The sequence below is a fragment of the Pimephales promelas genome, chromosome 12 (assembly GCF_988280905.1).
Source record: "Pimephales promelas chromosome 12, fPimPro1.hap1.1, whole genome shotgun sequence".
Lineage (NCBI taxonomy): Eukaryota > Metazoa > Chordata > Actinopteri > Cypriniformes > Leuciscidae > Pimephales > Pimephales promelas.
Window position 1 is genome coordinate 5,113,266 of NC_142780.1, and position 23,829 is coordinate 5,137,094.

The 23,829-nt window shown below is 39.1% G+C and overlaps 1 protein-coding gene across 2 annotated transcripts in view; it reads left to right on the forward strand.

Moving 5' to 3' along the window:
- The first annotated feature begins 11,823 nt into the window (after positions 1-11,823).
- Positions 11,824-23,829, forward strand: part of LOC120462665 (BAR/IMD domain-containing adapter protein 2) — a 38,589-nt gene continuing 26,583 nt past the window's right edge. Inside the window, exons 1-4 of one of the 2 annotated variants that reach the window (XR_016145662.1) lie at positions 11,824-12,232; positions 19,684-19,792; positions 20,579-20,654; positions 20,755-20,841. Coding sequence is in view for 1 of the 2 variants with exons in the window: in XM_089117436.1 (XP_088973562.1) it covers positions 19,745-19,792; positions 20,579-20,654; positions 20,755-20,841 (211 nt within the window). In the remaining variant the exon portion in view is untranslated. The remainder of the gene's footprint in view (positions 12,233-19,683; positions 19,793-20,578; positions 20,655-20,754; positions 20,842-23,829) is intronic. The other variant, XM_089117436.1, reaches the window with a different exon arrangement.

The following is a 23,829-nucleotide window of genomic DNA, read 5'->3' on the forward strand; positions in this document are numbered from 1 at the left end:
AACTCACCTCTCGTGTCTGTGTATCATGTCTGTAAACTGTGCTGTAAACCTGTAAACATGTAAGTTTCTTTAACAACGGCACACACACACACACGCACGCACAGGGATCCAGCAGTCACCTCACATGTAGGTTACAATGACCATCACACACTGACACACATTCACAGACTCCAGCTGACTAGCTCCTGTGTGTGTGTGTGTGTGTGTGTTGAAAACAGTTGCGCTGATGCTTCATTTTTTGTGGAAAACCATGATACCTTTTCTTCCCCAGGATAAGAACAGCATATTTGAAATATTTTGTAACATTATAAACTCAAAAAAATGTATAGTTTATATATAATATATAGCTTATATATATAGTTTACTTATAATAATTGTGTTTTTTGACTTTAAATGTTTTTTTTTCTATTAAGGTCTATGTAATTGTGTCTCAACTTAACAGTACAAAATCCTAATGTGTTGTCTAAACACAAACCATTTATGTTAAGGAAAAAAATGTGTACATCCAGAGGGTGGCAGTATAGTGCGAGCCGACTGCCATTTTGCCCGAACTTAATTTTATTGTGTTCAATCTGCTTAAATCTACGAACAACTTAAGTTTACTTTGTCCGTTTGTGTTGGATTACATGATTGATTTGTGTTGCCTTAACTGAAACTGGGCAGTGCTTTTAGTTCCCAGCATGCTTGAATTAAGAGAGAATAAATGTTCAAATTAAGTGTTATTTTATGTTTTTTTGAGAAATTTAGAAAAGGGGAAGACTTGATAGTGTGTAATAGTGTTTAATGTTAAATTACATTGGAATTATTAAACCATTTAAATTACAGTGGGTTACCATTGCGGAGAAGAGTGGAGCATTTTGTTTGGCTGTCGACTGATTTTCAATTGCTTTGAATGAAGGAGCATGCAAATCTTAGCATTTAAGATGCTAATATGTGCGTCTGTTAGCAAACAGCTAGCTAAAGTCTATCAATTTAATTAAATTTCACTGAATCAAATGAAATATGAATGGATGAATGAATATAATAAAATGCCTTTGAATCATGTCAGGAAGCCTTTAAAAATTCACGTTGAGACAACTTAAATTGGGTAATTTAAAATTACATAATTCTATTATGTTGAAGTTACATGAACAAATTATGTTTGTTTAACGCAATCTAGTTATGTTAACTTTAGTTAGTGTGTTAGTGCACTTTTCTACCTTTAGTAAGTGTGTAATATTGCTGTTTGAGTATAAACAACATCTGCAAAGTTACAACGCTCAAAGTTTAAAGCGAACACTGTGAAAAAATATTTTCATGATTTGTAATCACAACATTTTTTTCTTTTGTCAAATCAACTTAGATAATTTATGTAGTTCAGATAACATAATATTTTGAGTTTCTGGTGATTAAATTGATATCCTTGGTTGTTTTAACTCAATTTTTCCATTTCAATCAACTTAAAATTTTAAGGTAACCATAGGCTACTTATTTTTTGTTAAAACAACAATATATATATATTTTTTTTTTTACAGATATTTGCTTTTAAATTGCTTTCTAAGGACTACAACAAACGCCTGGTAGAGACCACAGAGCTTCCTCCAAGGTTAGTGATGTCACTAACCCTCAAAATGTACATACATCCCGCCCCCCGGACATGATTTATAGATTATCAAGACAGAATATGCTAATCAATGACTAGAAGATAACTACACATAAGCTCATAAATTCATCAACTAACCATTCAGAAATGTCCTGTTGCTTCCACATGTTGTCACTTCTTCTTGAGTCTCTCACCATTCTGAATAGAAAAGGCTAAAAGTTTTTGAAATTTCCAGTGCATGTCTGTGTGAGGTGAAAGAACACAAGCTAGTTGAAGCTCCGCCCCCTGTGCCGGGAGCAGCAGCTCATTTGCATTTAAAGGGACAGACACAAAAAAACGGTGTGTTTTTGCTCACCCTCAAAAAATGACAATTTGTTACGCTGTATAAAAATATCTGTGTGGTATTTTGAGCTAAAACTTCACATATACACTCTGGGGACATCAGAGATATATTTTAGAGATATCTTCTGAAAAGGGCATTAAACCACCCCTCCTTGCTAAATAAAAGTATTAATTTCTAAATTATTAATCTTAATCAACCCAAACTTTTGAACGACATCAAAATGGCTTCCACAAAAATACATAAAGCAGCAAAATTGTTTTCAACATTGATAATAATCATAACTGAGTAATGATGCAGAAACTTCAGCTTTGATCACAAGAATAAATTACATGTAAATACGTATTTAAATAGAAAGTATTTTTTTGACTACAAAGTTGTTACTGAGATATATCGCCCCTGATCTGACGAGTGGCATCAAGCACTAATTTACTAATGCAGTCTGTTCAGCTGTGATGCCGTAAGTGAGAAATGAGTTGTTTGGGGATGTTAAGGAAAAACATTTAATCTCAGGCAGGACGCCAACTAGAGCGACAGCAGCGCAGACATCCGGGAGCTCAGTTCTGCAGAGTTCTGAGAAAGATGACAAGAGACAGACAGACAGAGAGAGAGAGAGAGGGAGAGAGGGAGGGAGAGAGAGAGAGAGAGAGAGAGAGAGAGAGAGAGTGAGAGAGAGAGAGAGAGAGAGAGAGTGAGAGAGAGAGACATCCGGTTACTAGGCCAGGTCTGGCGACGTGGAGCTCCTGTATCGCTTTATCTCTGTGCGTCAGCGAGGTGAACAGAACAAGAGGCCTGAAATAGATTTATACTGGCTTACAGTTAAATACACACACACTGACTGATGGACCACTGGAGCAAACACACACTGAACCTGTCAAACCTATTGAACACTTACATTTTCTTCAAAAAAAGTACAAATAAACAGTCATTGTTTGTCTATTTTGAGTGCTTTTAATATATCACACAAATTAAATCTATATTTGCTCATAAAAATGTCACATGACTCTCTTTGCATTTAATTTTGATGGCTCAGACAGTGGCATGGAGAGTCAAGCAAAGAAAATACCAGTATCAGAAATGACTTCCTCATGTATGAAACACATGCTGCTCCTACTATATCAAAAATGTTGGTGACTGAACTTAAGTTAATTTTAATATTGTCACATGATAACTTACATTTACCATTGTGGCGGCTCAAACAGTGACATTTATGGAAGGAGTCACAACCTGGAAAAGAAAGCCAGTGTTTGAAGGAATTTTTTTTAAATAATGATTTAGTGATACTTCACCATGAGTTCATCATTTTCATGTATTTGTTTATTTTTAAAAATATTTTCAACAAAGGAAGAAAGTCTTTGTCTATCTATCTATACTCTTTGAATTATGTGTGCAAATGGGACATACAGAATATGCACACGATTCAAATACTACAAAACGACTAGGAAAGCACTAAATGTAATAGTACATACTATATATTTTGTGTTCTCCTGAAAACTATAGTCAACGTTGCTGTGAAAGTGTTAAAGGAGTAGTTCACTTTTGAAAAAACATTTGCTGGTAATTTACTCATCCCCATGTTATCCAAGATGTCCATGTCTTTCTTTCTTTAGTCGAAAAGAAATTAAGGTTTTTGATGAAAACATTCCAGGATTTTTCTCCATATAATGGACTTTAGTGGGAACCAAACGGTTCAAGGTCCAAAACACACTTTCAGTGTGCCTTAACTGCAAGAAAAAGGAAAAAGATTAATTAATTTTGATGAACGAGTTCGAACAGGAGATTCCCGAACGTTCCAGAAAGTGTACAGAGCAAGGTGAGCATTTGTGTCACGGGTTGGTCAAGGAGGACGACGAGGAGGGTAGAATTAACAATAGTTTTAATCAAGGAATCTCAGGATCAGGCAGACAGGATGACAGCATGTAACATACAAACAATACCGGACAAGGGAGTGAAGACAGGCAGGAACTTAAATACACAGTGACGGTGATTAACAAATGACAATCAGCTGTGCGGGAGGTGATTAGTGTCCATGGAAACAGATGAGGGCGGAGAACTCAGATGAGGGGCACACGTGGTAAATGACAACACACAGAAGGTCCAAGGGTGGTGACAGATCGCCCCCCTCCGGCAAGGCGCGACCTCGCGCCGTGGCAAAATGACGGAGGGGGAACCGGGGGAGGTTCAGGTGGAGGACGAGATGATGGTGGAACACAGACGAGAGGCTGGAGTGACGGGACGGTGAGGGGACGATGACGATTCCCTGGCGGCCTAGATGGGGATGGCGCGGTGGCGCAGACCCAGAGCCTCCCAGTACCGACAGCCGATGGCAGAGAAGACGGAGGGAAGAAACCAGATGGCGAGGGGACTGCCGGTAGCTGGGGGATGACCGACGGAGACTCGGTGGCAGGATCTCTCGGCGCAGACGGAGAGCCGGTGGACTCAAGCGACGTCACCGGTATAGGAGACTCCGGCGACGTCGCGGCGACGAGCGCTGGAGCCGTAGTCAGAGTGCCCGAGAGCTGAGGTGGAGGTGGAGTGAGGGAGGACAGAGGGGACGCCACAGGGAAGGAGGAGCCCGCTGAAGCCGAAGGGGTGGAGGGATCAAGCGTAGACGACTGACCGCAAGTCCGTGGCGCAGGCAGAGTGACGACTGACCAAGGGGGAGCCGGCAGGACGAGGGAACCCGCTGCAGCCGATGTCTTGAGGGTCTCAGGCGGAGGCGCAGGTGGGAGGAGCCAAGACGGAGCCGGCAGGTCGACTGGCTGAGATGGAGTGCCGAGGACCGAGGCTGGAGGCGAAGCCGTGGGATCCTCGAACACAGGCGCTGCAGATGGTGGGCTGACCTGCCGCTCGACGTCGGGGACTCCCCACGGAGATGGTGCAGGGCTGCGCACATCCAGCAGCGGCGAGGCTGGAGGACTGACTGGGAATGGTGATGGGATGGAGTGAATCAGACAGACGGCAGGACAGAAGTCATCACAGGATGGTTGAAAATATGAAATAGATGCCGATGACGGGTGGGATAGGGCGGGAACGATATCCAGTGTCCTGGGTTTCATCAGCCAGTCCTCCAGTTCCAGGAAATTAGTCCCCTCGTCCGCAGATGTAGTGGGCTCACACCCCTGGTCAGACTCCTGTTGGAGCTCCTCCTCCGGGGCGAGGGTCAACTCTGTCCTCTTCGTCTCGGGCACTGGTTGACGCGTCGCGGCGGGTGGTAGCTCTCCGTCTGCGGGGGGCACGCACGAAATCTCCGCGGTCGAGGGTGGTAATTCCGGCTCTGGGTCTGGCAGTGTTCTGGATCGGGCTTCGACGCTCTCCAGACACCGGGAAACGGCCTCCTTCCAGTCCAGGTTGGAGGTGTCTGGGAGGTCGACGTGCAGGTGGTAGGTGGCCCCGATCCAGAACAGGGTCTTCAGGGTTTCGTCATCTAGGGGACTGGAGAGTGCAAGTGAAACAAAGTCTCTGGAAAACGAAACAAAATCAAATGATAGTTCAGCGAGATTGATGAAATCGATGTTCATCTTGAGGTTTTGGTCCGGTATTCTGTCACGGGTTGGTCAAGGAGGACGACGAGGAGGGTAGAATTAACAATAGTTTTAATCAAGGAATCTCAGGATCAGGCAGACAGGATGACAGCATGTAACATACAAACAATACCGGACAAGGGAGTGAAGACAGGCAGGAACTTAAATACACAGTGACGGTGATTAACAAATGACAATCAGCTGTGCGGGAGGTGATTAGTGTCCATGGAAACAGATGAGGGCGGAGAACTCAGATGAGGGGCACACGTGGTAAATGACAACACACAGAAGGTCCAAGGGTGGTGACAATTTGAGCTTATACAACTTAAACTTTGTTCTTTTTTTTTTTTACTGAGCGGTCATTTCGCTTGATAAAACCCTTATTCATTGTCTGGTGTCGTTTAAAGCCCTTTGAACAGTTTGCAGTTTGCACTGAAACTGTCTTTTGGACCTTGAACCGTTTGGTTCCCATTAAAGTCCATTATATGGAGAAAATCCTAATTTTTTCATCAAAAACCTTAATTTGTTTTCGACTGAAGAAAGAAAGACATGGACATCTTGGAACTACTCCTTTAATGCTTTTCTCACTGGGCAACATCTCAACTTTGCGTTACACTCCTTCCCTGAACTTGAACTTTGTTACAGGTAGCCTACATTTCATCATTTAAATTCACATTTATCACTGACCTGCACGCCATGGATTGAGTATATAGAATAAATAATGACAACAAGAGCAAAAGTCAAAGTTTTGCTTCAGTTAAACAGCATCTGAGCATTATTCCGTATATAAATAATAAAAAAACATCTCCATCGTCAGAGTGTTTTGATCAGAAACGCATCCCAGACGGCATCTGATTTATTATTATTATTAATATTATTATTATTATTATTTTACACACACTTCTTGCATTACAGCAGGTAAAAGAGTCCCTTCTACGGTGTCTGTGATATTTCATGTCAACTTCCAATTTGGCCAACTTCCAAGCTAATCCCATTAAAAATATTTAGGTTGAAAGTTTGTTTCCAAACGCAAGAGGGCAGCAGATTTTTTTTCTGTCAACACCCCCCCAAAAATTAATGAAATACTCATTTTAAATAGTAACACCACTTCAACAACAACAGCAAAGTATAGAATAAAAATATGGCCACGTACAGCCATCATTGGGGTCTAAACAAATGTTGTGTCTGGAAATGGATAAATATGTAGGCCATTCTCAGTTTTTCTCAGTCGCTTTGGTACATAACACATTACATGCATAAGCCAGTCTCTTGCTCGAAATCCTTAGTTCATCTCTCAAAAGTAAAAATCTGTGTCACGTCATTGCCATCAGAATGACAAGTCCTTGTGTCAAACGGATAAGACAGACAAATTGCTTAGTCATGTTGTCAATATAGCTGTGTCCTCTGGAGGGATGTTCTGATGTAAACTATGGCTAAAGTTTTCATGACAATTATTTTAAATTGTAGGTTACACACCTTAGTAAGACTGGAAAAGATTCACATTTACGCTTTTACTGAATACTGTAATTTGCTGATAGACCATGCCATTGCGATACAGAAAGGAAAATACATCACAAATAAAAACAAAAGTAGAAATGTGAACAGGACAGATTTAGAAAAGGTCTAATTGAAATGAACATGCTTGATTATGACAAGTTGTTCAACCATTTTGTTGTGAGGGGTGAGACAATTCAATGGATTACTATAATACATTTATTACATAATATTATAATACATTATAACACATTTTGATGGTTTTGAAAATGAATATATGCATGTTTTACTGTACATGTACAGCTATTGAAGTATTTACGCTGATGTCAAACCATAAGATCTATAAAAACGTGTATGAGAAAAGTAGACATATTTACAGTATTATCCTGGATTTAGTGGCCCTCTAGTGGACAAGTACACAGTTTTCTGTCATTCACACTGATATATACGGATTGATGGATGATTATCTGTCCTTAAAATCAAACAATGTTTTCAAATCAGACACACATGAGTCAAATTTAATAAACACTACAGATCATTCATGAAACACATCGAAAAATAGAGAACAAAGCATCAACTTACGGTAGTAAGATGAATTAACTGTATATACTGCAACACTCTAAAAAATGCTGGGTTGTTTTAACCCAATTTTAAAAATGTAACCCAATGGCTGGGTTTGTCCATATTTTACCCACAATTGGGTTAAAACAACCCAGCATTTTTTAGAGTGAAGTATTGCACTGAATATAGTATTGAATGTCTGTATATTCAACACGTACATCCTGTAAAAAAATACATTAACCCAACAAACAAAACAAAACAAAAACTCTACATGAAAAGCGTGTTACTATACACTCAAAAAAAATTGTGTGACTGCAAAATCAGGGTCAACAATAGATTCACTCTGCCTCAGCGTACCGTCTTCGGTCCAGAGGACTCTGTCCACATCACAGGCAATGAAAAAACCCTCCAGCTTTGACAACACTGTCCACGCCTTGCTCTTTCTCTTCTTCATCCACTTCCTCCTCATCTACCACCTCTTACACGTACTCTTCCTCCTATTCTTCTCAGATTGTTTCATCAGTTGGGTTAGGGTTACCGCCTGTATTCTAATTAGGAGGCGGGGAGTCGATTGCAAGTGGTTTGGGATCTCTAGCGCCACCAGGGGCCGAGATATGGTATTGTCACCCCCTGTCACCCCCCTTATTATTGATTCTATAGAGCTGAAACTCCGCCCCTACACTAATTAGGGGGCGGGGAGTTGATTGCAAGTGGTTTGGGATCTCTAGCGCAACCAGGGGCTGAGATATGGTATTGTCACCCCTTCTCACCCCTTGGGGGGGGGGGGGGGGGGTGCTTGTGTTTTTTGGAGGTGGGGGGGGGGGGGGGCTTCAGGGAATCGGTGAGAGGGAATATCCTCATCACTCTCATTATTTGAAGCTGGTCATTAAACCAAGTAGTGAGTGGTGGTGAATATTCTCCCACACTTGCACTCCCTGGTGGAGACAATCCCAGAAAGCCTCTTCTTCTGGTGACGCTGTTTGGGTTAGTGCTATTTGTTCCCAAACTTACGGAGAACTGCACTGAACTTCTGCAGTTTGGTTTCCCAAAGAAAAGCTCTTCCAGAGCTAGCTCGACTGGAAGGCAGTCCAACTGTTGGTATAACCTTTGCACTCCGCCAAGAGGTTGTACAGGCTTTGTGTGAGTAAATCTGCGACCGGGTTGATTACATGCCGCAGTCCCAATTTCTTCCGGTTGTCTTTGAAGATAAGACATCGGGTAGTCTTCGAGAAGGTTTTGGATGTTACGTTCGTCACAAAAATGACGTGGTTTCAAACTCTCTGGAAAGTTCTCCCTCAGCAAAAAGACTCCCTCCATTCGTGCATACACGCATTGAGTCCACATAATTCTTTTGCCTGCTTGAGCAGGGATTGGGTGTGTTGTTGTTTGTGAAGTCCGCAGGTGGTGATGATCCGACTGACAGGATGTTTGGCGACCTTAGCAACATGGCAGTGTGGTGTTGTCGAATAGAGTTGAACAAAGTTCAATTCAGCGAAGGTTTCCATGCCACTGAAGACCATTTTAAGGTTGTTGTCAAGGGTTAGCGGATGCTGATGAAGGTTAGATTGGCATGGTTAGATTCGCTGCCTCAGCCATCCCATAAGTGGTGAACAAGGACCCCTGTGTCCAACCACCTGTTGGAGTCCATGCCTTGACACAACAATTCCATCCTGACGTCTGCCAGATGGATGGTGCAGGCTGCGTAGAAAGATATACTTTAAATCGCTGTCAGGTCAATCATCTCTCCAGGACAGGTTGATGGGCTCTTTGTCCTTCTGGCCAAATTTGGTCAAAGTGAGAACAAGCGATTGGTCCAGATTGTGTCCACTTCTTTCATTGCCTCCATGAATAGGTTGAGTACAACGGGTTGGTCCTCCTTTAGGATGTGCATTCATCCCAGGTTGAAACTGTTATTCTTCATGATCGTCTTCCTTTGTTTCTGCTCCGATGGCAGATTTTTGATCTTCTCCGAGAACACATTGAAAATTGTGTTGATGACCACAACGGCGTTTGCACGGGTGGCATTTTCTGAGTTGAAAACTTATTCCAGGGTGGGTGTGATGAGTGGATAATACGCTCAGATTTAGGAAATGTCCTCCGCCGACGAAGGCCAGGACAGTACCAGATGTTTTCTGGAGAGCGGAAAACCCAGCACCTCTGTATGTATCGAGTTTGAGATGTTTCTTTAAAATATGCCAGTGGTTCTGAAGGTTTGGTACCTGTTATGAACTGCTCTGAGGCTTGTAGATGAAGATCCAAATGCAGCTTTATTTAAGGCCCCGTCCACACTACTGCGTTTAAAAGCGGAGACCTTTTGCTACGTTTGCACCTCCCGTCCACACTAAAACGGGAAAAATGAAGACCTAAAACGGAGAAGTTTAGAAACGCTGCAGCTGCGTTTTGCGTTTTGAATCTCCGGAGGGCGTTTTAGTGTGGACGAGACGAAACGGAGGAGTTTAGAAACGCTGACGCAGAGGCTGACTCTATGATTGGGTGTTATCAGTCATGACGTATCCTTCCCTGATTCGTCATTCACTGTTTACACCGGCACGCGCATGCCCAGTGTTGGTGGATGGTCACGTGATCCGTGTTTTCAGTCGTTTTAATGTGGACGGAGATCGTTTCTAATACGCAGATAAAATGCTGGTGTGGACGGAGATCGTATTCGATTTAATTCTCCGTTTTTAAACAAAAACGCAGTAGTGTGGACGGGGCCTAAGAGTAGTCGTACAGGCAGGGTCGAGAATCAGCAGACAGGACAAAGGAGAACACACAGTGGGAATCAAAGGAACAGGCAGAGGTCAGGGCAGGCAGCAATAATCAGAATCCAAGAACAATCCAAAATAAAAAAAAAACAGAAAAATAAACACGGGAACACGCTCAGAAATGCAGACACACAGTACAACAAGACTTCGCAAACAGTGAATGTGAACACAAGGTATTTATGGTGTGAACTAAACAAGATAATGAGAAACAGGTGAATGAGATGAGTGCTGATGAGTCCGGGCAGTGAGTGCTGCGAAATGTAGTTGTGAGTGAAACATGAACATCTGGTGTGGAGTGCCCTCTGGTGACTCTCAAGAGCACTCCACCTGGTGACCGTTACAGTACCAAACAGGCAGTTGAGTTGAATTTTGATTGCAGACAGGTCATGCATGACAAGGCCATCAAAGTCATATGCATATCGTAGGGCACGTTTTGCTTCTAGAACCGTGCTTGGGAAGAGTGGAATGTGCAGGTCTTCGTCCAACAGGAAGTCATTGACGAAATTATGCGAATACATAGCATCCAGCAAATTTTTAGTATTCTCTTCTCGGGAATCATTGAAATGGTACCAATAAAGGTCATCAATTTCTTCGTCGCTGTACTCTTGTTGTCCAATATTCTCCATTTTTAGGGAAGAAATCGATTCTAAAAATAAGAAAAAGGATTAGGTTTAAGTGCATCACAGTGCGAAATGTGTTTTAGTGAGTGTGAATGTGTCTAACTGTCTAAGCTTGTTTAAGGCTTTACAGAAACAGTAATTTATTTGACAAATTGGTTTAGGCTATTGAGAATTTGGTTCAGAGAATGGGATTTAGTGTTTTAGCAATTCAGAAATACTGTAATACCCTATGCATAACAATAAGTCATTCACAATCTATTAGCAGCTGAATTTTGGTTTAAAGGAGAACTCCGGCGAACAATGAACCTTTGGTCTAATAAAACATCGGTACATAGTCAACCGTTCTCTGAGAATTGTTTTCATGATAATCGATTGTAAAGAGTTTTATCACAAGTTATTCCCCAGACAGCAATAGCGTCGGCCCAGATCCGGGCCACGTCTGGTACATGTGGAGTCCTGTCCACACATACCAGATGTGGTCCGGATCTGGGCCAACACTATGTTGCCATCTGGGGAATAACTTGTGACCAATTTTTAGATAGCGTTCCCTATGATTTCCATGCAACTTGTCATGTTTCCTCAGAATGACTGTTGTCTGAGTATAGATATTGCCTTAAGCTGAACAAATAGTCAAAATAGGCGATCTCAGACCATTTAATTGGCTTATTGGCTTAGCAACGCTTTGTTAAACCAAAATTCTGTTGATAAATTGGCTAAATGCTAATTGCATTTAGCCTATAAGAATGAGGTTTCTTTGAAACTTTCTATTCTGCCATAGGCCTAATATTAACCACATATTCCACTTTTAATATTTTACTCATGGCATTAAAAGTGTTCGTGGACACAGCACGGGTTATGAATGAGAGTGGGATTTGTGTGTGTGTGTGTGTGTGTGTGTGTGCGTGTTGGTACTGTGATGAGCGGAGGCTCTATTCACAGCTCAGTCCCGTTACCTCATTGACATTCAGTCCCAGTGAGAGAGACAGACAGAGAGTAAGAAGACAGACATTGTCCGGGACAGAGACAGCGACGAACGAGCCGCTCGAGATCTACATACCGACAGCTAATGGACATTTTAGGCGGAATGAAGATTAAAGTTTGATGTTAGCATGAGCGCATCTGAAGAACAACGAGCACTGAATGTGTTCTGACCTGGATTCAGTGAGGAGTTTGGGAGAGACGGGGTGAGGGGTGAGGGGTGGAAGAGGGATTTACTGGGTCAAACTTATACTAAACTACCCCCACCACCGAAGGGAAAGTCAGAAGGAAAAGTGCTGCGACCAAGAAGAAAAGAAAAAAAAAAAAACACCAGACAAAGCGGTGAGGAAACGATGAACACTGAAAAGGTAGGAAAATTATATGATACACAAGCTCTGAATAGCCAGTAACACACTACAGTAGTTCTTTCAAATAATTAAACAAGCTGCTGAATGACTCACAGTGCAACAAGTGGCATTTGAACAAATATTAAAAATGCGAATGTTTAGTCAACGTGATTAGCATTGTTAATAGCAACGAGCTGATAAAATTGCTTTGTTTTTTTCTTTTAACTTTAAATCATTTTTTTCAGCCCTGTGAATTATTGCATTGGAAGCAGCAAAGCTCTACTAAAATGTCAAATTTCATATCAGCTCATATGTTTTCCTTACATCACTGTGTTAAATTGTGTGTTAAATGAGCAGAATATGCTCGTAATTTTTACCTCATATTTAGGCCTATCTCAATATAATATCTCAATTACATCACTTTAATCAACAGTTCTAAGGGAACAGGTGTCAACAATGAAAGTACCCTATATGAAATATGTGAAAACATAACAAACAACAATTTTTATGTAGGCTACATTAAAAAAAATATATTGCTTGCTATATGATATTATGGAATGTGGCACTATACTGAAATATGCAGTGACACAGTTATATCTTCAGGGAAGACTATAAAGTTTAAGTAAATACGGTCAGTTTTTGTGGTGTTAGTCCTAAAGATTCATTTTCCGAAATCTATGTGTGTTAGTTGAAGTTATCTGGTATTGTTCTCCTAAACACTGAGAAAATTAACTTTGAGCATGAATTCACTAAAAATGTACAGTCTCTTAAAGGAAAATGGATAGAAATACAGATGACTCATGTTGCACTCATGGCTGCTTACACATTTTTGTCCATTCAAATGCAAAAATGTCCCTCCCCCCAAAACCACTTGCTTTTAACTGAATTTCAAATAGCAAATCACGGTTCATGGCTGTAATGTAAACTAAAATTTATTGACCCTTCACAATAAGGGATGAGCCCTTTACTCTTTCACAGTTTGTCACTGGGCCAGTACCCTCAAAGTGACATCTTTGTTTGTATCTTATTTACCCTAAAAGGTTCATAGTAATGCCTTATAGACCTTATTCAGAGCAGAGCCATGACAGGTATGAAAGTGAGGCTGTGATGTGAGGGATAGACTTACCGTGTTTCCAATGGCATCTGCTGTAAAAAGATGAATAAAGCGGCTAGATTACTTACAATTTTCCACAGCTTACATTGTCGGGAGTTTTTTGTCAACTGACATTTCTTTGAAAGATATTTTTCCAGTGTTTCATGAGCAGAACAATCCGAAAACACATGAAATAACAATACAGGCCATTGAAGAGATGCAAGTCTATCCCTCACTGCCTCGCTTTCATTCTCATTAAAAATCAAAGATGGCGCTGCCGTGAATAAGGCGTATTGGTACATATTAATACTCTAATGCACCTTTAGTTAAATATAAGGCACAAAGTTGTCCCTTTAAGGGAACTGCCCTAGTGACTACACTCTAAAAAAAATACTGGTTTGTTTTAACCCAATTTTGGGTCAAATATGGACAAACCCAGCCATTGGGTTACATTTTTAAATGACATTTTTAACCCAATGTTTGAGTTTGTCCATATTTGACCCAAAATGGGGTTGAAACAACCCAGCATTTTTTGGAGTGTAGCTGTTGTACCACCCTATGCCCAGTACACATTGTACAATTTTGGGCTGTCCGAGACCAAAGATGACCAATCGTGGTGATTTCTGTTTTCGTACGTCGTACGGTGAGAAAGGTTCAAATACGACCCAAAGATAGCCTGTGATCATTTGTGTCAGAGATTTAGCATTATCATGTCACAGTGTGTTTGCTGCTACGACCGACGTCTACTGACCAGCCAATCAAAATGCAACATGAAATGGTGTATTGATCAATGTGACATGGTGCTTATAAATTCTTACCTCAAGCTCCATTTACAGGACTGGCATGTGAAGTTGGCCCTGTTTTCCCTAGCCATATTCTCCTCTTTTACTTCCACGTCTTTTTTCAGCCCTCATAAAAACCACAATTGCCAAAGGTCAATTCATCTTGCTCTATTTGTTCACCACTGGCGAATGCTGATGATGTTTTATTTTTCTATACTAACTTGCTTCATAGCCTACGATTCAATAGGTCTCATCATCGTACAGTCTACATACATGGAGGGGCGGACTTTACCATTAGGCAAAGGTCGGCAATCGCCCCCTAAAATGCTCCATTAACTTATGCTTAAGTTATTTTTTCAATTTTCGAAAATTTGATATTTCTAAAAAAAAAACTCCATTTGCGAAAAATGGCATCAAATCATCACTGTGTGATTTCAGCAATCCTATAAGATCAACACAAATCCCACTGATCTTATAGGAAATCCGTATTGATCTTATAGGATTGCTGAAATCACACATGGATGCTGTGAATTGTGGGTGAATCTCTGAACTATTAGTCAATCATCTGCTCTCATTGGTTTCGTTTCCATCCAGCTATTTTCGATGTAGTAAAAAAGAGACACATTGGCTTCCCCGACTGCAGCAAACTTCCATTTTTATTACATTAGATATTTCGCGTAAATTTCCCAGGAAGTGACTTTGTTCTCTTGAACACATGGAATGGGAATGGTGCTTTATTGGCGAATGTTTTATGTGATATTCCAATTGTGCGCAAAAGTTAAATTCGGAACTTCGTTCGGATGGAAACAGAGGTAGTGTGAATCAAAGAAAACAGAGAAAGAGAAGACGGGAAATGGAGTTGTCATATGATGAGAATGTTATTTTTTGTCTCACTTGATCATTTAGGTCAAATTCTTCCTCCTAATCTTCCTCTAATAACACGCATGAGAGCGCTGACCTGGTGTAAACACTGGCCTTCAGAGCTGACGCTTTATGTGATGGGTAATCCTGACTGGAATCTTTTATTCAGGATCTTTCCAGAAAGGGAAAGCGCAGTGTTTGTTCAGCGGCGTGACTCTTGCACTTGGACTGGGGAAGAATCGCTCTCCTCCAGGGCACTATCAGGCCATGTCAGACTCAATTTCATGAACTTAAGACATGCAATAACAGTGTATCAGGATGGCTCTGGCCAGACTCAGACTATGAAATCTCTTGAGGTTCACTAACAGGGGTGGTCTTTATTTTGAAGTTCACAAAATAATTTGTGAAAAATAATTTTTATTCAGGTAAAAATATCATGAATTAAGTAAACCGGACTACTTCAGGTTACAGACAGCATATACTTTTTGGGGGGATTGTTCTGTATATCCGAAATTAGATCTTATTGATTTTTAACCCTTTACTGTAAACGCAAAAATGTGAAAACGCAATATCCAAACTTAAATGGATGTAATACGGACCTCAGGTTGGTCTTCCTTTCAAAAAGACACTCAGAATTATTTTTTACAAATTATTGTAAAAAAATAAAGTATAAAAAAGTTATAGAAGTTTGCTGTAAAATGTTTTTACTGGACTAAACATTTTTTATTCGATAGAAAAAATATATTTCACAATATCACTTCTATCACAAAACAGGCGCCAAATATTGAACCTTGATTCTCAAAATATGTGATGGGAAAAAACAAAGACAATAAAAAAAGTGTCCCTGTAGTTGACAGTGAAAGGGTTAATATGTAGTGACAGTTTAAAAAAGTCATATATTAAAAGATGTGTGTAAAGGACATCCTATTTTACCTGCAAACAAAAAGTATACTCACATGAAGCCATATATAATCTCAACTGAACTAAACTATATTATTGCGCAGTTCTTTGTATATAGTTGAATACATAAGTATGTCCAACTTTATGTCCATAAAGTACATTCTTTTGTTTTTGTACTACGATACATGCGTAGAGCGATACATGCTATAGCAAATCTCAACTGTGTGATTTCTTTTACCGTCTCAGAATGTAAACTATAATCTATTGCACAGTTAATCTGTTTACTGCAACCATAAGGCATGAAGATATTAAGATATATCCAATAAAGTAACGATTTCCTGTAAAGATGCTTTGAAACAATGTCTATTGTGAAAAATGCTATAAATACAATTAGATTTGATGGCCCATTGTATGCTCATGCACACCTAATGCATTTGCTTAATCATGACAGTCATGTTCTTGCATAAAAATTCCTTTCTGTTGATGGTTTGGTTTTAAGGTGCTATATGTATTTTTTAGCGGCCTCTATCGGTGATGTTTCAGATTGCAACGATTTTTACAAGAGCGCTCGTGCTCTTGCGCGTGCTCGCTGGCTACTTTTATCAGCTTGGCGTTGAACTAATGCTCCGTGATAATGTTACATTTGTGGTGTTATCTAGCATAAGGCATTTCACTAACTATTCATGTATCTTTCACATTAAGCAATGTCAACATAGGCGAATGTATAATATGATAACGAAAATGGTTAGTGAACTAGACTGAACAATTTCAGTGTATCAGTTACATCCTAAATAGGGCTGAACGATTTTGGAAAATAATCTAATTGCGATTTTTTTAACCAATATTGCGATTGCGATTTAATATGCGATTTAAAAAAAAAGTTATTTACCTTCTGTATTAGTCGACAAAGACAAGCAATAAATCATTGTACAGTAGGGATGGGAATCTTTAGATAGCTCATGATCCGATCTACTTTTTTCTTATTAATTAATCTTAATAACTCTTAAAATATGTATTTAATTACATGTGTAAAAACACATACTTTAAAAAATAAATATAAAAAAAAAACATTTAATTAAACCAATTACATGTCAAAAATTTTAAATAGGCTATATAAAATAATATAGCTTCAAAATATAAAAGCTAGTAAATAAAGAGAAACAAAAACAAAGAGTGGTCTCAGTATTTAAAAGTAGGCTGTCTGAATGTTTTTCATTCAAGAGCTGGAGTGATTTCCCCCCCAGTTTAGATACGATAAGCTGCATTCACACTAATGCATCTCTTTCGAAATTGTAAATGTGGTTTGTCCTGTTGGTTTAAGATATAACTGACCGTGTTTACATTAATTTCGCGTCATAAAAGCATTTTGACATGCAAGTACATTTAACCATGAGTCGCTCACGGCCGCATTCACGAGCGCTCTTCACAAAGCACGTGTTAGTATTTTAAAATGAAAGCAGCCTTCAGTGATTTTCATGGTTTTAATATATAAGCCAACTTCATTCCAAAAGACATAAATAATGCTGAAGCATTTGTAAGGAAAATTCCCGCGGGAGAGAACGCGCACTGCAAGTGTAACGTTATAACATCAAGCAAAGCGGCAAAACCTGTTCAATGAAGCCCGCGAATGTCCTTGTAATTCGGTTCAATCCCGAACTTTATGAAATAACGTTACTATGTTTTGGAAGGTTCGAGCGGTGTCGTGTGTGTGTGTGTGATTGAGGGAGAGAGAGAGCGAGAGTGCGAGAAAATAGAAGCAAGCAGATTCAGAACACGGTTCTCTGAAACACGCGCAGCGTCATCACGCATCTGTGTTTAAAAACTAAGCTCAGACTCGATTCTGAAATTCTCTGAATCGATCCAGGATTGTTGGGGAGAGGAGAGAATAAATAACACAATATCACATGCATTAAAAATAAACTGTTCTTTTCTGGACGCCAGACCGCGTAGCGTTGCAAGTTGATGCTTTATCTTGCAGACTGCTTTTCTCTCGCGTGTCACGTGACCAGTTTAATCGCAGCTCTTGCGATTACAAAATCGCGTTTCATCATATCGCGATTTTATCGCAAATGCAATTAATCGTTCAGCCCTAATCCTAAAGCACCGACTTTCTGTTATTCTGGAACACTCTTTTGTGTAAATTTCATGTCTCATGTATGCTGTAGTTTACCTTGCTATTTCATTACAGTTTACCATTATTTCTGCATATCTGAAAACTTGTAATTTATCACAATAAAAATAGCGGCGATCTCCATAATTCAAAGGCTCTGCCGATGTTGATCCATGTTTTCGTACTAAGTTGATCCGATTCACGTTTGGCCTGATGAGCTTTAGCAGATACATTTTTGTTTTTTATATTTATGTGGAGTTTGTGTTGGAGTGTGTGTTGTGTTGGAGTGTGTGTTGTGCTGGAGGCATTTGTTTTGAGTGTTTTGGTGTTATCAGTCTCATGTTGTTCGCTGCAGTGCCGTCGCATAGACTGTATATAATAGGGCTGGGTAATAAATATAGACTTCTCGATATTAATCGATTCTCATTTTTACGAACCGATATCGATTCTTTTGCTAAATCGTACGTATTTTACGAATTAGCCAATTCGTATGAATTCGTACGAATGACCTACCCCTGACCCCGACCCTAAACATAACCGTCACGTGGGTTTAGACAAATCGTACGAATTCGTACGAGTGAGGTCGTATGAATTAGTACGAATTAGCCACTTTTGAATCACTCCTACGAATTCGTACGAATTGGTCGTGAGATAGCGTAGGATTTTCTCAGATCGGATTCAGGCCTCACTCATAAGTGGTAGTAAATCGGATATGAATAGAATACGTGCATTTGCGTTTTAAGCGCTCGTGGCTACAGTGCCTTTCTCCGCCGTACGAGACCAATGTTTTGATGACTTTTCAAAATATTGTGGAAAGAAAAGCAGTGGATAATTTTATTTGGATTTGCATCCATTGCATTTCGTGCTGTTTTTATTTTCCGGGTCAGAACGTCTACATTTGGTAGTTTCAGCAGTGTATAGTGTATAGTGTAAATGAAAAAATCAGATACGGGTCAGTTTTAAAAGATGATGTAAGCGGGTTGTCAAAAAAAAAAAATCGGATATAGTCAGAAAATCAGATTTGGGCATCAAGACCTGCAGTGTAAATGCAGCCATAGAAATAGGAAAACTGGCCTTCAGAGGTAATAGCAAAACCCGACAAGTGGATCATTGTAATGTGTGATTACAACCCCTTCAAACACAGGAAGTAAAAAAATGATTCATTTTAGAAAAAAAAATTACATATAGCACCTTTAAATATAAAAATAGCTTTTATATGGGTTGGGTCTTTTAGTGACATAATAGGCTATAGGATGCTGTGATATTTTAGATGATTCTTTTCTTCCAAGATTGTGACACTGGTTTCCTGTTTTCGTGCACATCCATGCCAAAGCGGTTTGTCAAGACAGGTGTGGAGGATCTTGACCGAGTCGTGGACTAAACACACAATCACACAATGCCTGACCTCTCTAATGCTCTTGTGATTGAATAGAAGCAAATCCCTTCAGCAATGCTCCAACATCTAGAGGAAAGCATTCCTCAGGCGACCCAATTCACAATAATAATTACAATGTTTTAGAACATCTAAATATTCTAGTTACTATTGCTTAATTTTCCATTTGAATTTGTGACCATTTATTATTGATGAATAGTGTATACTGTGGTTGAAATCATTATGATGTTCACTTTTGATGAGCTCGCATCATCCCAAATTCAAGGCAAATAGAAAAGCAAATTAAATGACCCCGATTCATCTCACTTTCTTGCTCTCCTTCTCTCCATGTAGCCAGTTGTGCTGTGATTTACGTCTAAAAGAAAGGTGAACTGAAGCTGGAGAGAGAAGCACAATGTCACGCTCAGATGAGGTCAACAAGATGACAGAAAATGTCTACAAGGTAAGACTAAACGAGACGATATAAGGAGATGTCTATAGAAATTATTTTGTTTGTTGTATGTTTTATGTGGTTCTCTTAAAATGATGAACCAATGTTCTTCCAGTTACATTAACAAAACGTTCACTTATAGTTTTTAATAACGTTATCAAAACATAAGCACATACATGTTAGTTATATATCAATCATGGGACACTTTTTTTGGAAACATTTTAGGTGGACATTAGTCTAGGGTTTTTTAAACGTCACTACTTGCTACTTTTTTCAGATGGTTCAGAGAACATGGAAAAGTAGGATTACCATAATATCTACAAAATAATAAAATAGATATAATGTTACATAAGCAAGAAAAAACATTTAATTACATCTACATAACTGGATGTTTAGAATGTTCTGAGAACTTTCAGAAATAACGTTTTCACAGGAACGTTTCCAATTTTTACCTTTAAATGCCACAAAACATTCATTCTAAATGCATATTTGCCTGTATGAATTGTATTTTATATGAAAATTTTAAATTAACTAGCTTTGAACAAAAAAATTGCTTCACAACATTGACAAAAGTTTGTTAAATTAAATTAGTTGTAATTTGATCCCTTAAATTTTTTTTGGTGTAATCTATTATATTTAGTTTAATTCAGTAATGTTAAATACATTTCTTTTGAATAAAATCAATTAATTAACACATTAACCCATTTTTTCAGGGCAGCTAAAATGTGTATTTATCCGTTTCTTGCATCCTTCTGTGTTAGTAATATCATTTTTAGTTATTGCTTATTCTATTTTCAGGGCATTCTGGACCAGTTTAACCCCAGTCTGAAGAATTTTGTCACGATGGGGAAACACTATGAAAAGGCTCTGACGGGTCAGACACTTAAATAGTTCACTTTTTTTTTCTGGGCTGAAGTCCACAGGAAATCAGTGTCACTGTCTGAAATCCCTGACTCTCTCTGACTGCTCCACAGGCGTCACAGTCGCAGCTAAAGGATACTTTGACGCTCTGGTGAAACTAGGAGAGCTGGCCAGTGACAGCCAGGGCTCAAAAGAACTGGGTAAGTAAATGCAAGAGCAGTATACAGTACATTTACAATTAAAGTATTTAAATGGATAGTTCACTTTGAAATTAATTTTTGGTATGTTTTAGCTTACCTCTTGGGCATCCAAGATGTAGGTTTCTACACAGTAGTTTCAATTTTGATATTTTTAGGTCAAACCGTTCTTATCTGTTAGTCATATAATGGAGGTCTATGGTCACCACCTCAAAGAGCATGCACAGAGAAGTCCAAATTAAACATGATTTAATGACTCGTAAATGTAAGTACGCATTGATGGCCTAAGACACGAAACGAACGGTTTTTGTGAGAAAATCAACAGTATTTATATCGTTTTTACCTCTTGTAACATCAGCCACGTCCAAGTGATCTGAGGGCGTGGGTCGCTTCGGTCTGCCCCGGAAGTGATCTCTCGCGTGGTAGCGAAAAAAATTCAACGTTGTCTGTTGATATATCGAAATCGCCTTCCATTGCAATTTCCTGTATATCTAAATATGTTTAGATCTTCACAGTGAAGAGTAACACTTCTGAAATCTCTGTGTAAACAATGAGTGACGTACACACGCAAGAGATCTCTTCCGGCGCTTGCGCAGACCGATGCGCCCGTGCCCTCAGATCACTTGGATGTGGTAAAAACGATATAAATACTGTTCGTTTTCTCACACAAACCGCTCGTTTCGTGTCTTAGGCCATCAATGTGTTACATTTACGAGTCATTAAATCATGTTTAATTTGGACTTCTCTGTGCATGATCTTTGAGGTGGTGACCATAGACCTCCATTATATGACCGACAGACAAGAGCGGTTTAACCTAAAAATATCAAAATTGAAAATACTGTGGAAACAAAGACACCTACATCTTGGATGTCCTTGAGGTAAGCTAAAACATATCAAAAATTAATTTCAAAGTGAACTATCCCTTTAATAATGACAAGAGATTAGGCAGTGGATTTCAGCTCACAGCATGTTTTGTGGATGGATGGCAAGATGTTATGCTAGAATTTGAACCGTTATTTTATGTGCTTTTGAGAAAGATAAGTAACAGAGAGAGAGCTTTTAGTGACGGTTACGAGGGAGTTTTTAAGGTGGTGATGATTGGATAATTTTTAAGGTGGAGTCTGTGGTCCAGGGGTGTCAAACTCAGTTCCTGGAGGACCGCTTTTAACACACCTGAATCAAGGGCTGTGTCCAAAATAGCTTTTCCCAACATTACTGCCCTAATATAGTCCACTTGAGGGAGTGAATGAAAACGATCAAAATTCATTCAATAATCAATAATTCAATAATCATTTAAAACTTAGCAAACTGGCTGCTTTAGTAGTAATGAAAAAACTCTATGTCATGTATAAACCTTAAAGGAGTAGCTCTCTTTTCGAAAAACTTTTGCTGATAATTTACTCACCCTCATGTCATCTAAGATGTCCATGTCTTTCTTTCTTCAGTCGAAAAGAAATTAAGGTTTTTGATGAAAACATTACTTAAAACATTACATTACCAAATTTTTCTCCATATAATGGACTTCAATGGGAACCAAACGGTTCAAGGTCCAACAGAAACTTTCAGTACAAACTGCAAACTGTTCAAAGGGCTTTAAACGTTTTGATGAACGAGTTCGAACAGGAGAGTCACAAACGTGCGTCACAGAACAGAGCAAGGCGACCATTTGAGCTTATAAAACTTAAACTTTGTTATTTATTTATTAAATGAGCGATCATTTCGCTTGATAAGACCCTTATTCATCGTCTGGAATCGTTTAAAGCCCTTTGAACAGTTTGCAGTTTGCACTGAAAGTGTCTTTTGGACCGTGAACCATTTTTTTCCCATTGAAGAGCATTATATGGAGAAAAATGCTGGAATGTTTTCATCAAAAACCTTAATTTCTTTTCGACTGAAGAAAGAAAGACTTGGACATCTTAGATGACATGGGGGTGAGTAGATTATCAGCAAAAGTTTTTTCAAAAGTGAACTACTCCTTTAATTAAACAATTGAATAATCAATTCAAAGGGAAAGGGAATTTATACTTGTTAACCACATTGGACCTGCGGTTCGGAATATGGATGGATGGATGATTCAGCTGCAGAATCCTTTGGTGAAACGTGGGATTTCATTCGGCACGGCCATCACAGTGCATTATGGGTATTCTCTAGCCAGCATTGAGCGTACAGTACATCAGTTCCACTCTGGTGCATTGTGGGAATGAATGAGTGCACAAGATAATGTCCACTATGGTTTCGGACACCACTACAAATGGCTGTCCCTTCAAATAGTGCCCTTTTATAATAAGGATATAAGGGTGATTTCGGACACAGCCCAAGTCTTCAGGATCACTAAAATCTGTGTTTTGGACCTAAAATCTGTAAGACTGTGGCCTTCAGGAGCAGAGTTTGTAATCAGAAACAAGCTACTATTAAGACAAATAGTGTTGAATTATATTATGTTATAGGATTATTATGTTATATGACCTAAATCGAATTTTATAATAACAAAGTCTGTTCTTCTGTGAACTAGTTGCGTCACTACATCATTAATACGTTCCTAAAAAATACATCGAGCAATTGATTCTAAATCACACCAGTCGCCAGGATTTAGATCCACTGTTATTTTAGTATCATTGAAATATTTTATACTTTTTAATCAATCATTTGAATTAGATTTCATTTGAATATTTTCTGTTTTCATTTTAATTTCAGTTAGTTTTGATAATTTTGTTGTGTTTTTGTCAGTTTTAGTTGTTCTCTAAAAATGTGTATACAGCTTTTATTATATATTTTTATATTTTAATTTCTTACAATATAACATGTAAAGTCAATGATTGTGAATATGTCAGTAAATATAACTACATTGTTTTAAGTTCACGGTACATCAGAGTTTACAGGAAACGAAAGCGTGGAAACAAATGACTGCAGCAGAAGAAAATGAAGAGGCAAGCCTGTACAATAAAATGTAGATGAAGAAACTAAGAGAAAGCGAGAGAGGGGCAAGAGAGA